Source organism: Tachypleus tridentatus, chromosome 1, assembly GCF_004210375.1.
Source record: "Tachypleus tridentatus isolate NWPU-2018 chromosome 1, ASM421037v1, whole genome shotgun sequence".
Taxonomy (NCBI): Eukaryota; Metazoa; Arthropoda; class Merostomata; order Xiphosura; family Limulidae; genus Tachypleus; species Tachypleus tridentatus.
Genome location: NC_134825.1, coordinates 17,000,928 through 17,019,517, shown reverse-complemented (window position 1 = coordinate 17,019,517; position 18,590 = coordinate 17,000,928). Strand labels below are relative to the sequence as shown.

Genomic DNA, 18,590 nt, shown 5'->3' with positions numbered 1-18,590 from the left:
TGGTTGAAGCATCACTCTAGACGTTTATAAACTTGGATATTACTAGAATATAGTAAATAATTATGAGGTTATTTCAGATAGCTAAGGAACATTCCAGAAATTATTACAATACTTAAAATTTCTCCAAGGTCAGGATGTGGCTTTTATAAAAACGAAATAAACTGGAGAAGCTAAACACAGAAGGCGTCAAACAGGTTAAAAATAAGACTTACAGAAACTTATAAAAATCAACATAGACAAAGACCCTGTAGTGTAGAGTAGATGAAGTATACAGGAATATAAATATCATATTTATGTATTGTAGACATACACAGAATGAGTCTCTGAACAAGAAGTTGAAGTATGTGTAAGAATACATAAAACTTGTGGATTGAACAAAACAATACTGAAGTGAAGTGAGAAGACTTTGATACAAAATCCATCCTGAAAGCTGAATTCTATATCACTGATTACAATTAATAATAAAATATCTATTTTCCAATTTGCTAGAACAGGAAAAGTTCAGAAATCAGGAGAACATACATATGGGAGATAAGTCAGCAGTATCCATAAGACTGTTTCATTTGGCTATATGGATCACAATGACAGCCAAAGAGGGTAGCTAAATTATAGCATTAGTTAAAATAAAAGATAAAGTAGACAAACTTGTTATAAACCTATAAATGATGTTAATTAAAAATAGAAGACATTTTAAAAATTAGATTTGAACTTTCTTGTATTTTTAACGTTTTAATGTAGAATGGAATAATAAATAGAATAAGAATTAATATCATACGTTCTAGTGAACAACATAAATTAGTAAACAAATTTTTGTTGTTATCCCGTTGAACAATAACAATAAAATTATGTTCCGAATTTTTTTTATTGGTTAATAATAGTTAACGAAGAGAAACGTAATACTGTTTATTTCCTTTATTTTGTAACTAAACAAACATTACGTTTAGCGTCAGTGTTTATTTTTCCTCTCTCGTTACTTGACCCCGTTTGACACCAGCACTCTGAGCACGAGGCTACTACAGAAGTTTACCATAAATTACCGAGAAGCAATTTGGTCCTGGTTCTGTTTAGTAGACATCAAGGAGTTTGAGTGAGAGGTTTGCAACTTAGTGAATAACTTACAAATTGTTTGTATCACAAGGATTAAACTTCCTTCAGATATTTTAATTACTTCCACTCATTTCTAGTATAGCTGGAAAAATAAAGAAACAAATAAGTAAATGAAGTAACCATAGAATGAGTTTATACAAATATACGTAGAACTTTAAGCCGTATTTTACGTCTTGTAAGACGAACTTTTATTTAAAATACTTTGAAAAATCCCCAAGACATAAGTGATGGGTTGACGTTAGCTTAGGGTCTACTCAAAACGGTCTCTCACACAGATCATAATCTTATTACTTACCAATTACAAGTGTTTTCAATAACACAAAACATTCAGTTTAACTAATATTGTCGATAAACTGTGATGAATATGATGTATTTGACTGTATTTACTCAGTAGATTAAAAACAAGTCAAGGAGTGTTGGTTGCTGAGTCAGAATATTTTTTTCTTGGAATTGTCTTTCCAAAATTAGGGTACATCTTTCACGATGTAGTGTCTTATACGGTGTAAAATACGGTTGTTTAATTATAAATTAAACGACAATCCACACTTTACTGCTGGCCTAGAGGATAATTAGAATGTAAATTATATCGACTTCAGTAACTGATGAGTGGATAAATTATTTTATATGGTAGCGTAAATCTCAAGCCTTAGGTTGAAACACTTTTTATCTATATTAAATTCAAGTTTATTCTTATGTTAGACTTCTACATAAGGGTAAGGTTAGACTTTCTTATACCTTATTGAAATATTTAATTTATATGATATTATGTTAGTCTTAGAATATGTAAAATAATAGTTTTAATATAGTTTAAACAGATTTATGTGTTTTAGTAACCGTTTAGTATTGGCTTTATTCTAAATAATAATTTCATTTTCTGTAGTTAATTACAAATAAAGTGTTATAAATTAAATTATTCTAAATTTCAAAACTCATATTTTATCCTCAATAAATATTTTCCAAGTTTACTTAGTTTTCCTTTCTTTTGATCTCAGTTTTTCAGCGATTTTGAACAAATAATTTAATTAAATCATAGTAATATTTAAAACAATTTGAGGCAACATTTATATAATAAATTGGAACTTACTCGCAGATTAACACAGATTCTAAGGTCTTCAATATAACTCATAGAAACGTCATCGTGTGAGTGGCTGTTTGGAACTAAAACTTACTAATCGTGGTATTTATACCTCACTGTAAAAAAAAACAAAATATTTTCTCTGGAAGTGTTGCCTGTTCGGACTGCGCCCTCATGTCTTGTGAAACTCGTTACTTGAAAATAATACATTGTACAGAACTTAAAGTTTCATAAATTTTACTGATATAAACTATAATGTTTTATATATTAAAAGTGCTAACTTTTATTGGAGAATTATGGTTTCTTAAGGACTCTACATTTTTGTATATATTTAAAAATTCTATCACTGAAGATATAATCAAAAATTCACGTAAATTACAAATAAAACTCATCAGGTTATTGTTGTGAGAAGAGTACCATTATTTAAAAATAGTTCTGTTTTAAAAAAAATGGTTGTTGTACATACTACATCTATTTGAATATACATACATCTGTATGAATCTGAAGTATCCAAATTGTTAATATCTTTTGGTAGATATTTGTTTATGGTAACATTCAATAGATGACGTCACATTTCATTCACACTTGCGATTCTGGATGATACAAGATTTGATTTGTTTACCACCGAGCTGATAAAAAAATTGTTGAAACAACCCCATATAAAATTTGATCCCTGGTCGAAATAGTTCGTTTTTGGGTAAGCCAACAAAGTAAAGAAATTAGTTAGAGCCTTAGGAATTGTTTGGAATGTTTCTCAAAAGAATATTTTCACAAAACCGAGTGGATGTGCACATTATATTCAACAAATATTGGTTATATGATCGAGTTTTTGGTAATAACCCAACACAATCAACGATCATATGAATAAAGGGTTCTTTGAAAGTTCGGATAGCTTTAAAGAATCAATAGGATTTTTCTTGTTAGTTGTTCCTACCAACTGAGAAGTTTTGTTTGTTTGTTTTTGAATTTCGCGCAAAGCTACTCGTGGGCTATCTGCGTTAGCTGTCCTTAATTTAGCAGTGTAAAACTAGAGGGAAGACAGCTAGTCATCAACACCCACCGCCAACTCTTGGACTACTCTTTTACCAACGAATAGTGGGATTAACCGTCACATTATAACGCCCCCACGGCTGAAAAGGCGAGCATATTTGGCGCGACGGGGATGCGAACCCGCGAACCTCAAATTACGAGTCGAACGTCTTAAGCCACCTGGCCATGCCGGGCCTCAACTGACAAGTATGACAAGTTTCATAAACTGAGGAAAAATTTCTCTAATTTTTGACCAAAAGAAATGTTTCTTAACTTTTTGACATATCTTGTTGTCTTAGAGAGTTCATGGCAACTTTTAATATTTCATAATGATATGCTTTGGTAAAATCGATTTGACAAACTGTAGCCTTGTTCTCTGTAATTGGTACATATAGTGGTCTCCATTTCTTCATAAGGTACATATGGTGGTCTCCATTTCTTCATAAGGTACATATGGTGGTCTCCATTTCTTCATAAGGACACAATTTTTGAAAAAAAATAACCATTTGAAACTTTTTCCAGTTCATCTTTTGAGAGAAAATACTTCAACAGTGAATGGATTCTGATCAACAGTCAGTTTACTTTAAGTAAATGGAACTTCACCGGGCAAACCAGATCCCAACATTGTAACTCACCAAGGAATTTTCAATTGGACAATTATTCACAATACCGCCTTAGATAAAAAAAAAATCCTTGAGAAAAAAAATCTATAATGTTTGCCTCTAAATACGTGTTTATCATTTGTTTTGGGCCTTATTTCTAAGCCTAAACTCGAGTCACAGCACATGAGGGAAATACACTGGAATTCTTCTCAACAATAACATCATTCTTATATGTTAGAGTAATCAGCTCGTTAACCATTTTGGATGTGGCAACAACCTTACTTCAGACAAATCGCTTATCAACAGTAATGATACGCATTAACTGGCAGTGTAGGTTTTATTCCAACTACAACAGACTCCGAAACTAAGTCTGATTCCAAACAAATATTATGAAGAGAACCATTAACAAAGCCATTCTCATTAACCTGAGCAATAACACACTCACCAGTGGCAGAACTCGAATCTAAAGAGAATATACTTTATTATAACAATGGCTGATTAGCCCCAGATCACTTAGAATACGAATGGATATAGGATTAGCAGTGTCATTTGTCAAAGACACAGAACCAACAGACATACAAGGTTTAAACTCCTCCCACACTACATGAGTCTTTATATCAGTGGCCGATCCAACAACATTGGTGATCTGGTGAAACAGTGCCCATATATGGACATACTGGGTGTTGACTCTTTGTTTTTTCATTTTTTCAAACACCAACAATCTGATATAACATGACTAGGATTCAATTTACAGAAATGGAAGACAAGGCATGATGGTTTTGATGAAGTTTTATCATGACTGTCGGTAGATTTGGGACTAGTGGAGCTGGACTTTTTAAAAGAACATTAATTTTAATGGATTGAACAAGTACAGGTTTTTTACTGCTATTACTGAAACTTCCTTTTATGGAAAGTGGTTTTATATGTTCATATGTAATCATCTGAAAGAACAGCTGCTTCCTGTAATGGTTCGACTTTCTTTTCTTTCAAGTAGCCTTTGAGGTCCTCACATGCAAAGTTCCTCAATCAGAGATAATTGTATTAGTTTGTCGAAGCTGTTACCAATATGCAAAGAATTACAACATTAATCCAAAATAAACATCCTTTTTGTGGACAAATTCCACATAAGTGTGATTATCTTACTTATAATATTCTCGAAACTTTTGGCAATAAATTTCTGGTACTAACTTGTATGCTTAGAGAATAGATACTTTAACCCTATGGTAAGTTGTACAAACTTCTTGAAAGAGAGCAGGCATAAGATTCTTGTGCTTTACTAGTTAAAACACTTTCTAATAATAACGACAATTTTTTGATGGGTCATTCCATAGTTAGGACAACCTTCTGAAAATATTTATCAACTCCATTTTCATTTAATAGTGGTAACTCAGTATGTTGAATTAAGTTCAAAGTTATTTTACCTTATTCGAATGTAATTTCTAATTCTTTCAACTTAACTTCTTTTTCGGCCTCAATGGAGCATTTTCGGCCTCGAAACGTTTCTTTTGTCTTTGATTGTTTGTTTGTTTTTTAGAATTTTGCACATAGCCACTCGAGGGCTATCTGTGCTAGCCGTCCCTAATTTAGCAGTGTAAGACTAGAGGGAAGGCAGCTAGTCATCACCACCCACCGCCAACTGTTGGGCTACTCTTTTTTACCAACGAATAGTGGGATTGACCGTCACTTTATAACGTCTCCACGGCTGGGAGGGCGAACATGTTTAGCGCGACACGGGCGCGAACCCGCGACCCTCGGATTACGAATCCCACGCCTTACGCGCTTGGCCAAGCCAGGCCTTGTCTTTGATACTTTCAACAGGGAGCGAGCTAACTCTGTGTCCGACGTTGTGGACTAACCATACGTTGCGTTTCCCACCGCGGAAGTTATATAATGCTATCGTAAAATTACTAACAACCTGTGTGAATTCACTGAAGTTAAATGGTTTGTAATGCTAGAAATGTACAAATGTTTCTAGTGAAGTATTTGAAGTTCCCAATTAAAAATCGTTATATCAATAGCAGTTTTGTATTCCGAGGTTTGCAGCAAACCACTAATATATACTGTTCCTTCGCTCGTCTCGTTGTTATGTTTATAGGCAAGAGGAGAAGTTTTAGAAAATTCAGTTTATGCAACAATATGAACGATACACTGGTGTTTCCGTACACGTGTATATTGTTGATTCGTGCGCTTGATAACCTACAATTTTAGATGATAGGCAGTATCCACCACAACCTTTACCTTAGGTTCGACACATATATATTTAAATAGATAAAGAAATTGTTGTCTTCTTTGAATGTTATTTACAGATACTGTCCATACATTTGGTAATTGGTTAAAACTGCAAATCACTGACAGAGGTAACGTACTTTTTAGTGTTGTAGTGTTTGTTTACTAATACTCACTACGTAAATTAATATAAATATATAACATTTTAAATATCAGGCCATCCTTTAAGTAATGTCCGATTTTAGATTCAGAAAAAGAGAAAGAATTTCAAGTGTTTTTAATGTTATTTAATCAATAACGTATGTACCATTATCATTAATTACTTCATGCCAATGATTCACAAGCTTCTGAATTCCACTTATATAAAATTCTTGTGGTTTGGAGAAAAATAATGTAGAGAGGGTAGTTTTGATACATTCATGTGTTCCAGGCTCTTTTCCATCAAGGTAGTTATGTAAACTTCGGAATAAATGATAATCAGATGGGACATGGTCCAGAGAATATGGAAGATGTGGAAGTTTATCTTTAATTTTTGCAGATGTAATCCTTGCTGGATGGGGCCGTGCATTATCCTAATGTAACATCTAGCTCTTCAGTCTTTGCAGATGTAATCCTTGCTGGATGGGGCCGTGCATTATCCTGATGTAACACAATATCTTTGCGAGTGATAGCAGGCCTTTTTGCTTTCAGTGCAACATTCAAGTGCTCCAACTGTTGACAATACAAATTTGAAGTAATTGTTACATTGAATGGCAGTCAATTCAAAGTGGTTCACGACAATATTCCACCAAATGCTTAACAAGACTTTCTTAGGGTCCATTTTGGACTGTGCTTTAGCTAGTTTACCTGCACTGAGCCATTGTTTGCAGCACTTAACATTTTTTTTTATAAAATATCTATTTTTTTATCTCCAGTCATTAATCTGTCCAAAAAAGTGAGTTATGTTCACGAGAGCGAAGAGAAGTGTATATTTCCACTCTTGTTCTAAAGTTGGATTCTGTCAAATCATGGGGACCCATTTTCCAAGTTTTGACACCTTTCCAAACTCTCGCAAAAGACGGTAAACTGTTGAATGGGTTGAATTAAGTTTCTATGCTAGTTCTTCAACTGTTGCCGCACAATCTTCATCAAGTGCAGCCAGCAGCAAGTCATCATTAAACTTAACAGGACGACCTGAATTGTGGTGCATCACTTAAGCTGTAGTCACCTGATCTGTACTTCTGAAACCACCTTTGACACTTTCTTTCATTGGGAGACTTCACACCATACACACCTTGAATGTTTCTTGTAGTTTCTGCTGCACTGTTGCCTTTTTGAAAAGCATTATTTGCCTGCTGTGCTCTTCAGACACAACCATCTTCATAAGGGTTTATTTGATTAATTATCTGAAAAAAGAGGTTTTTGGTTAGTTTCTTTTATTTGTCTAAACATTTTTATACACGTCCTACTGCATATTTTAATCATTAAAGCCTTCTACAAAGACAAAAATGATGATACAGTTTCTGTATTAAAATTTCGGACATTACGTATGGGATGATCTGAACGAACACTAAACTTCGTAAAATTCATATAAATTGATAGATACCTACATACGCATTACAAGTTATTATATAGTTAGTACAGTACACGGTTGATATAGCTGGTATTATCCGAAAACATTACTTAGAACAATGAAACCAATTTATTTATTGTTATAGATGTTACGTTAAAACAACTATTGTCACATATTTTTCCCAGTATTTTAAACTGTAGACTATATATTTTGTTTACTTGTTATTATTTTAACTCTTATCATACTAATATTTTACAATATTCTATTGTGTTCTGACACATCTACATGAATTAGAACTTAACATTAATTTCATGAATGTACAATACTTACGTTTCGTTTCCAACTTGAATCCCCTCCCCCAGTTGTACAGTGGTATGAGTATGTAGAATTATACCACTATCAACCGTGTTTCAAAGTCGTAGTAGGCAAAACAAGTTTGCCTTTGGTGTAGCTTTGCGTTTAATATCAAACGCCTGTACAACTACCAACATGAATCTCGCTTGCCTCATAGCAATAGGAAAGAAAGAAAGTTTAGTTAGTTTTATGTTTATCAAACGAACTTTAAATAATGAACTATAACAACTTTCATGAACATAAATTACGTATATTAAACAATAATATTCATATACTTATACTGCCAAGTTATTCATTTCTCAGGTATGCACATTACATACATCTAAGTTATTTACTCAGATAAACGACAGAGTAAGAATTAATGCGGCTGAGTTTACGTTACTCAAAAAGAAAAGAACGCAACGAAATAGTTTATTATTTCACTTAAAGTTTTACTTACATTTTTGGGAGAATATTTACAACGATTTTGGAATGTCTCACTCATTATGAATATATCCTTATAACAAATACAGAATGTGTGTTTTTTTCTGGTACCAATAATAAATAATTTGCTAATTTATTTCGACTTTGTAAATCGCCCCAGTTGATGTTACTGTTAAGAAGACTATTTTAACTAGGATAAAATAACTCAAAATCTTTACTAATTTTGGGAAGTGTGGTTTTGAAGCCGTATTATAACATATGGAAAACTTACAGGCTTCCATCAAAATAAGTTTATGATCATCAAAAGCATTTAATGAAGCAATGTTTGTTTTAGAATTTGTATTATAGCTATTTTCCAGAATTAAGGCTTTGATATATGTGTATATTTTAATACCACACTGCTCAAAACCGTTGAAGTAACTTTCAACTAGTTAATCGTAAGGTTACATGTTACTTTTCTTGAAGCTTCAATTAAACAGAAACGTCACAAGTTATTTATTTTTGGATTTCGAAATTATTTGCACCAAAAGGTTTAGTTTCATTTTTTCTTCTCAGATTGGTCATTTTATATATATATATATATATATATAGATTTCTCGTCATCAAGAAGTTACTTTAAAAAGTCTTGTGCTGTCAGATATCTGACAGAGTCCTGAAGTCAGAGTCAGATATCCTTTAAGACTTTTTAAAGTAACTTCTTGATGACGAGAAATCCACTTGAAATAAATATGTATCTTAGAACTGCTGGTATGGATATTAAAACTTTTATTGATAAGCAAAGAAGAACGTTTCGACTTTCCTAGGTCATCTTCAGGTTGACAAAGAGAGTTTGCAAGTGACCGTTGTCGAACACATGTCTTAGGGACGAGAGTATAAACAGGTATGGGATCGTAGGGGACGTTGCAGTTGGATGTTAGGTTATTAATTAGTATAGGTATAAAGGTGTTCTTTTATACAGGCTTAATTTAGGTTTTAGTTGCTGTATAAGTAGGGCTTCTTTGATTTTGCGTTTGTTTATATTTGTTTCCCTACATAGTGTCTGGGAGTTTTCTGTGGTTATGTTGTGTTTATTTATTTGCAATGTTCAAAAACGTATGAAGGTGTTTTCTTTTGTATTTTTTAAACCTCGTTTCCATTTTCTGCTTGTTTCTCCAATATAAAGTCGTGAAAGTTGTTGCATTGCATTTTATAAATTATATTGGCGTTGTGTTTGTCAGTATAATTTTTACATAGTATGGACTTTAGTTTTGCACCTACGTTTTGAATAAATTTGGGTTTATTGGAATGTTGGATTTTGTTATAAGCATTTTTCCCAAATGTTGGTTATTTTTTCGCAGATGTCGGGAACATATGGTATGCCGCAGTTATACAATAATATATCTTCATATGTAATAGAACCATCATTCAACAAGTAACAATAATAACATTGTATTATTTTAATAATATTTTATCATGTTACCAATGATTATACTGACAGAAAACCTCTGGACTAGGTGATTTTCAGAACAGATTTGTAATACACAAGTAATGTATAAGGTTCTTTAATTTAAATAACTCTAACAACAGTCAATAATAAAAAGCAGTAACACCTCTAGATAAACTTTCTGAGAACCTTTATCTCTGAGTTTTAGGATTTCTTTGGCCAGAGAAACTAGAAAGTCGATGGATGCAACTATTCCGGTTATTGACGTCTCTTCACAGTATTTCTGGACGGTCTCTGATCCAAAACGTGGATTAACCAAGTAAACAAACCAAATAAAGATGAATGTAATAACTTTTAAAGCTTATTTTTTGTTATTGTAGAATAAAGAACATTATGTAAATGATTCTAACAGACAAACTACAGAAAAGTATACGAAATATACAGTTAATAAAATGGTAGTATTATGAAAAAAACAAAACAGAATCTTTGTGGTAAGTAATATAAACCAACTACAATATGTAAAAGTTTTACTGAACGTAGCTCTGACATGAAGTGGATACAATTAACATCTAGTTTTGATTTTTAATTTTCTTTTATGTACCTGGAGTTGGTAAGGAATGTTTTATAAAACGATGAAACTGTTTCTTATTAAGGACCTAATTAGGGTTAGATTAATTTGATCTAAAAAACAAATGTAAGTCATTTAAATATACAGAAATAACACAAGCTGCCTGACTTATATAGGAGGAAACAATAACAGGATTAACATTGATATATACTTGGATCTTCTTGTTGTACACTACGTGGACTACAAGATTTAGTTACATTGTTTAGCAGAGTTATATGATGTAGAAGTGTATTACGTACAGTTTTACTAGAATAGAAAGAAAAAATCCAACAAATCAACTCGAACATTTTTAAGGCACAATTATTCTAATAAAGTACTTTGTTTTATAAACTATATATTACCATTCTCCTGAAACTGATTAAAAAACTATATATTACCATTCTCCTGAAACTGATTAAAAAACTATATATTACCATTCTCCTGAAACTGATTAAAAACTATATATTACCATTCTCCTGAAACTGATTAAAAAACTATATATTACCATTCTCCTGAAACTGATTAAAAACTATATATTACCATTCTCCTGAAACTGATTACAAAACTATATATTACCATTCTCCTGAAACTGATTAAAAAACTAGGATGGCGAAATTAGCCACAGTGACGATCATTACAATCATTCACATCCTGTTCACAAACATGTTAACTTTACTTATTTCTTCTTTATGCTATTAATATTCATCATTTTATTCACATTATAAGATATTGACCAGCCTTATAAGTTTAATAATTATATTATTTTACGATTTTAGAATAATTATTTAAAAAAAAAACATACAAGTACAAAACTGACATGAAACTGAATATACATCTCAAAACTCAAGTATGTAAAACATTTAAACACTGAAAGGACGCTATAGAAAGGAAACAATTACCCATTTTGGAACTCAACTATATGGGTTGTTTTGAATAATTGTAATCTTAAGAAGTTATGTAGAATCTAGTTGGAAGAGACGTGGTTAAAGGGTTTGATGAAATAAATTAATTCCAAAATGTTTCAAAATATTTATTTTATTTGTGGTTGATTTGAATTTTATGTTTTAAACAAAGTTACGTAACCTTAAAACTTTATAGAATGGACGGCAACTGCTTGTTGTGGAGACACAAGTATAGAGGACGACGTTTCCGAAAGTCTTCCGTCTTTCGTCTTCTTGCCGTCCATTCTACAAAGTTTCATCATGAATGCTCTGCCTAAAAAATCTAACAGAGAATAAATAAGGTTACAAAACACGAAACATAAGTTCTTTAAATAAGGTTGTACAACTTGGTGCTCACAAAGTACATCTGTTTGTCTCTGAACATTATTATTTTAAAGTTCAGGTCTTTATGATTTATTTTCTTGTCTGGATAATATTATTAACAGATGTGGAGTACGATCACGTGACTCTGCTCTTCTTATTATATAGAAATATAATCACGTGATTAGCTTGGGAATATAAAACCAAAAGTAAATAACCAACATTCATACGACCTTGGTTATATAACAAGTTACTCTGTTAGATCATAGACTGAAACGAAACAGACGCATTATTAACAGTGTGAAGACCAAGAGAAAAACGTTTTGAAAGGTAAGTTACATTTTTTTGTAACTATTCATTAATAATACTTATTAGTGTATATCGCTTGGTTATCTTATTTTTTAATTTATTTTGTTGTGTGAATAAAACTATAAATAATTAAATGTTGACTTTCTTGAATCAGTTTCACATTGTAACTAAATCAAATTATGTTGATGTTTGAAAACTGGAACATTTAGTGTTAGAAACAAAGTATTTTATTAGAAGACCTGTGGTTTAAGTAAAGGTCAGAGTTAAGATTACATGTTTAAGTAATGTTCCATAGAAACAATGAATGAGACACTTCTACATTATATAACTCTATTGATTAGGGTAAATAAAAACTGGTGTTGTTCGTATCTGTAAAACAAGAAGTTCCTGGTTGGTGTTAATGTTAATCCTGTTATTGTTTCAGTATAAATACAAAAGTAAGGTTGTTTCAGTTCTCCATACTTTAACAAATGTTGTTTATTTTTATACATTAACTTACCGGAACTATTCTTAACTAGACTCTTAATAATAAATATTGTTATATTGTTATTAAACTTTCCTACACAAAAAATAATTTCAGAAAGAAATATTAAAAATATAATTAAAGGTTGTTTGTATCTACTTCATATCCGAGTTACTCTTAAAAAAACTTTTATATACTGAAGCTTTTTATCACATCATAATAAGAGTTATGTTGTTTTTATTTTTCAGTCGGTTCGTTCACAAATTCTCTTTTATATTTCATAAAATATTTTTATTCGACAGAAACAAATTATTACAATGTTATTTATATTGCAGTAAGGAGAAAAATAAGTCTTAGGAAATGATGATATTCGCCTTTATTTGGTTTGTTTTCTGGGTTGGTCCAAGTTTGGGATCAGAGACCATCCAGAAAGAATGTGAAGATACGTCAATAACCGGAATAGTTGAGTCCCTTGACGTCTTGGTTTCTCTGGCAAAAGAAAACCTTAAAAATAGAGGTAAAAGTTATGAGAAAGTTAATGTAAACCATTTTTATTAATTAATTTAGGATTCAGCCTAACAATTCAGTTTTTATCATCTTGTGTAGAACAATTTCTTTACAGGAATTATCTTGTCCAAATCATTAACGTTATTATTGGTGTTGTTGTGTGATGGTATAGTCAAATATGAAAAATGTTATATTGTTAAAAGTTTGTATTGCTTTTCACTTTAACTATTGAACAATTGTATTGTGTATTACAATGAATAATATGGTTTATTTATAAAGTACTTAGTTAACTTGCATCTTTCTTTGTAGTTAAGCCCAAAGCTACAAAAGTGTCTCTCTGTCTTGTACTCACAACGAATATCGAAACTGTGTTCAGCATATCCTGAGTTCGTGTGTGTGATGATGGCTTTAGTTAGGATAAGACTAAATGTTTTTTGTTCTTCTTCTTGCTTTATTAGTTGCTTCGCTTGTAATTAAGCACACAGTTGCACAATGAGCATTTATGTGCTCTACCCACCAGAGTTATCGAAACAAGGTTTATATCTGTGCTTCTGGGGGGCCCGTCTTATCAGACAAACAAAATTCTTATTTGCTGTTTCAAATGAAATGTTATTATTTTAAATTTATGAAAATTTTACTTAGATTAATTTGCATTTATTGGCTAAAATGAAATAAACTGGTTTAAAACTATTAAAAGATAAAGTATAGACAGATAGATATATATATTTTAATTTTATTTTGTGTGTTTAAATATATACAGGGAGAAACAGAGGTGTCTATACAATTAGTTATTTTAGAAGAAAATTCTATATGACATTTAACTTTGAAATATACAACAATTAAACTGTTTTCCATTATGTTTGTAATATATATCTATTGTACCAACCGTACAATACCAACTATATTAACCGTGTTGTGTACATTTAAACACAAATTTATAAAAACAACATAAATTTCCTATTAAACTATACATAATGATATACAAATCAACTGTAAGAATATTTTAATAAACAAATAAAAGAACTACACACGACATCACACTATCCTTTGAAGTTTTGACAAATACCAAATCCATGTTTATTACTATCTCTTGATAATAAATCAACTAACAAATTCTCAGTTCACATATTTATATATGTTGAAACTCAGTTTAATAATGTAAAGCTTATATATTTCTATTGTAGATAAACATGTAATTCATCAAGAAATGGACCATATATGTCCTCCTTCTTCTCCTGGACCAAGAGACTGTTCTGATGTTCTACTTAATGGGCACCGTACCAGTGGATCATACCGTATTTGGCCAAAATCATGGATGACTACTGGAAGTTTCCGTGTTTACTGTGACATGGATACTGATGGAGGAGGTTGGACAGTAAGTAACATTTGTTACAGATAACAGAAAACTGTTATATGTAAAAACATATGTAGTAAGTTTAATTATTATAATAAACTATAACTTTTACATTTTCTGTTTCTAAGGTAATCCAAAGAAGGGGAAACCATGGAAATCCAAAGGACTACTTTTTCAAACCTTGGACAAATTACAAAGTTGGATTTGGAGACATCCAGAAGGAATTCTGGTTAGGTATGTTCTGTTGTTAGTTTTAAACAGATTATGTTGAAGATACAGAAAGTCTGCATAGGTGGGTTCTGTTTACAGATTTTATACAAAGAGTGTTTAAGAAATATAAGATATGTACAGATATTTTTTGTTTACAGTTTTTTAAACAGATGATGTTAAGATACAGATGATCTGTATATGTAGGTTCTGTTCACAGATTTTAAACAGATAGTGTTAAAGATACAGAAGGACTTCAGGGTAGGTTAGGTTCTCATTATACAAGTACTCTTATCTATTGACAACAACTTGTCTACACATTGTTCGTTTGTTACTTTTAATAAAGTTTCTTTTATTATCAATTCAAACTACTGAAATTTAGTTTATAAAAGCTGGTTTGTGTCATCAAATTTGAACACACTATATAAAGATGGTAACAATACCTTTCTGTTCCAACAATGTACTTTTTTATTTGTATTGTATCGTTTTAATACTTGCTGCTTTGGTTTGTCTGACGTGAACGTTTTTTTTTTTGCAATTGGGAAAGTTTTATCTTGAACGCAGTTAGCTTAATGTTTATTTTAATGTAATCCTACATGATTGAAATGTTGTCCATGATTTGTGTACAGAAGAAATGTTTCATTATTTATTTATAGGAAATGATCGGATCTATGCTCTAACAAATCAAGGAAATTACTCAATCAGGTTTGATTTAAAGGATAAAGAAGGAAACAAGAGGTTTGCCGTCTATCGGGAGTTTTGGATAGAAAACGAAGACAACTTGTATAGATTACATGTCAGTAATTACTCTGGTGATGCAGGTAGTCAACTTGTAATTTTTAATCTAATTTATTATTTTATTAATATTATCTTTAAAATTATTATTTCACGAATAATTAGTTAAAATATTTTTATTATCCAAACTGTTTAAAATGTTTAATATTAAACTTTCCGTAAGATTTATTATATTACCACCAGTTCTTCTTGTTGGTGTATATTGAGTGATGATAGAGAAAGAACGCTAATTTGATAAAAACAAAAGTTCAGATATAAAAACTACACAGTGAAGCTAGAGGTCGCTCCCTGATCGAGCAAAACTGACAGAGGAGGGATCTTTGTGGTGAATTCTCTGGTGTTGAATGTATGAAAATAAATAAAACTATTTAGATATATACGTTACCAGGTTTTTAATGATATAACTATACAAATTAATCATGTCCGTATCAGATATGGATCATAACGACTGATAAGTAACTTTGCTATTGATAAAGCAACATCTTAATTAATTGTTATGTATCATTGTTCTAAACTGCCTGGCACCTTATGTATTGATATATGTTTTGTACGTTATATATCGTTGTTCTAAGTTCCTTTACATTAAGTATTACTGTCACAAACTTTTATACCTTGTTTATTACTCCTAAGTCAGTATAACACTAATCTATTGATTAATATAAGTCTGTAAAGTGTTATTATTTAGTTTATTTTGAGAGTAAATATCTAATGATTGTTTAATCGTTATCACAGAAGCATTGAAGATAGATTGTTTTAGTAATGTTAACTGTAACATATTTCGTTACTTAACTCTATACAATGTATATATTGTGTGTACAATTACATTGTTGTCTTGGTTTTATTAATATTATTGATGTCACATCACTGGAATCTTTATTTTTCGTTACCGTATGAAAAGTAAAGATACCGGGTGCATGTATGGTCGACAAAGGTGATTTATACAATGTGGATTAGAGTATGAATGCAGGGAGGACGCACCATACGTTTATTTATTGTCATGGTACATTTCACAGAAGACTGGATGTATTATTTATATTCTCAGGGGACTCGTTTGGTGGCCACAACCAGTTCAGGTTTACCACGAAGGACAAAGACAACGATATTGATGATTCGAATTGTGCCCAATCCTTTAAAGGAGCTTGGTGGTACAATAATTGTCACGGTTCCAACCTCAATGGTCTCTACCTGAACGGTGAACATGAGAGTTATGCTGATGGTGTGGAATGGAGTACATGGAAAGGACAGAAATACTCACTTCCAGACGTGGAGATGAAGATACGACCCCTGTACTAATTCCTCTGTAAAATATTAGTAACAATAACCAATTGTATTTTCTCATTTTAAACAATAAATACGTGGTTGAGCTGTTTCTTTAGATGTAAAGGTAAAGGTTGAACAATCGCCAAGCTTGTTATATTGCTACTTAAAGAAAGGTGACGTTTTGAACTTGTGTCCGTTAAGAGATAACACAGATAACAATTAAAGTTTGAACAATGAAAACTGTATATTTATATATAGCAAATAAAATCGTTTATATAAACCAGATGAATGTAGGGTATCTAGGTTGTAGTTTAATATCAAACAAAATTAAGACGACCAACTGTTCATAAAAAGTTAAAAAATAAGTAAGTTGGGCATTGTCACCATTGCCAATGACGCGGTCCAGCTTCAGGGGTAAACTCTTAGAAAAGACAGTCGCTCACGGTCCGAACGATGGCATGACAGTAAAATGTTGGCTATTGTGACTTGAAGTTCACAAAGGCTACACATTGATTGATGATTCCCAAATTAAAGAAAATGATGAATTAAAAACTGTAACCAATGCGTAGCCTAGACAGGAAAACTTCTTTCTTATGGTTCTTATGGAAATAAAATGGTTAACGAGAAACAGAAGGTTTAATTTAGAAAATCATCTTATCACGCTGATCATTTCAAGTCGTCTGCCTACTGGCACAAAGTTGAGCCTTGAATTACAGGACTGTGGATTATATTTGGAAAAGGTACGGTTATGATGGTGCCAAAGTAGATGGAGTTAACTGCGGTATCATTGAGTTTGTTCCTGTAAATACCGACATGACAAACTGGATATTAATGGAAGATAAAGAAAAATGTCCTAATCTTTGTTTAATATCAATGATAACAGGGTGAGGGTTAACGTAAAGAGATTCTAGGGTCAGTAGAGAGCTGATGAGTCAATGTAAATACTGTAAATAATACGTGGTTGAAGCATCACTCTAGACGTTTATAAACTTGGATATTACTAGAATATAGTAAATAATTATGAGGTTATTTCAGATAGCTAAGGAACATTCCAGAAATTATTACAATACTTAAAATTTCTCCAAGGTCAGGATGTGGCTTTTATAAAAACGAAATAAACTGGAGAAGCTAAACACAGAAGGCGTCAAACAGGTTAAAAATAAGACTTACAGAAACTTATCAAAATCAACATAGACAAAGACCCTGTAGTGTAGAGTAGATGAAGTATACAGGAATATAAATATCATATTTATGTAGTGTAGACATACACAGAATGAGTCTCTGAACAAGAAGTTGAAGTATGTGTAAGAATACATAAAACTTGTGGATTGAACAAAACAATACTGAAGTGAAGTGAGAAGACTTAGATACAAAATCCATCCTGAAAGCTGAATTCTATATCACTGATTACAATTAATAACAAAATATCTATTTTCCAATTTGCTAGAACAGGAAAAGTTCAGAAATCAGGAGAACATACATATGGGAGATAAGTTAGCAGTATCCATAAGACTGTTTCATTTGGCTATATGGATCACAATGACAGCCAAAGAGGGTAGCTAAATTATAGCATTAGTTAAAATAAAAGATAAAGTAGACAAACTTGTTATAAACCTATAAATGATGTTAATTAAAAATAGAAGACATTTTAAAAATTAGATTTGAACTTTCTTGTATTTTTAACGTTTTAATGTAGAATGGAATAATAAATAGAATAAGAATTAATATCATACGTTCTACTGAACAACATAAATTAGTAAACAAATTTTTGTTGTTATCCCGTTGAACAATAACAATAAAATTATGTTCCGAATTTTTTTTATTGGTTAATAATAGTTAACGAAGAGAAACGTAATACTGTTTATTTCCTTTATTTTGTAACTTAAACCAATAAATATAAAAATAATATTCTTTAAATGTTCCTTTTATTAAAACCTTCCCTTATGGTTCTAGAAATTCTGTCCCTAATGTCTCGGCGGTATGTCTGCAAACTCCCACTGTTCACAATCAAGTTTCGATACCCCTGGTGGGTAGA

At 31.4% G+C, this 18,590-nt stretch overlaps 1 protein-coding gene across 1 annotated transcript; it reads left to right on the top strand.

The window, feature by feature from the left end:
- The first annotated feature begins 11,832 nt into the window (after positions 1 to 11,832).
- On the top strand, positions 11,833 to 16,840 carry LOC143243915 (techylectin-5A-like). The gene is made up of 6 exons (XM_076487702.1): positions 11,833 to 11,990; positions 12,768 to 12,949; positions 14,124 to 14,314; positions 14,422 to 14,527; positions 15,157 to 15,321; positions 16,338 to 16,840. The coding sequence occupies exons 2-6, from the start codon at positions 12,793 to 12,795 to the stop codon at positions 16,586 to 16,588; spliced, it is 870 nt and encodes a 289-aa protein (XP_076343817.1). The 5' UTR covers positions 11,833 to 11,990; positions 12,768 to 12,792; the 3' UTR covers positions 16,589 to 16,840.
- The last annotated feature ends 1,750 nt before the right edge of the window (positions 16,841 to 18,590 follow it).

What these genes read in the sequence shown, in the direction of transcription:
- LOC143243915 (XM_076487702.1), top strand. Translation starts at nt 12,793, where the DNA reads ATGATGATATTCGCCTTTATTTGGTTTGTTTTCTGGGTTGGTCCAAGT. An exon ending in CTGATGGAGGAGGTTGGACA is followed by an intron (nt 14,315 to 14,421) that starts GTAAGTAACATT and finishes TCTGTTTCTAAG; the next exon opens with GTAATCCAAAGAAGGGGAAA. An exon ending in CCAGAAGGAATTCTGGTTAG is followed by an intron (nt 14,528 to 15,156) that starts GTATGTTCTGTT and finishes ATTTATTTATAG; the next exon opens with GAAATGATCGGATCTATGCT.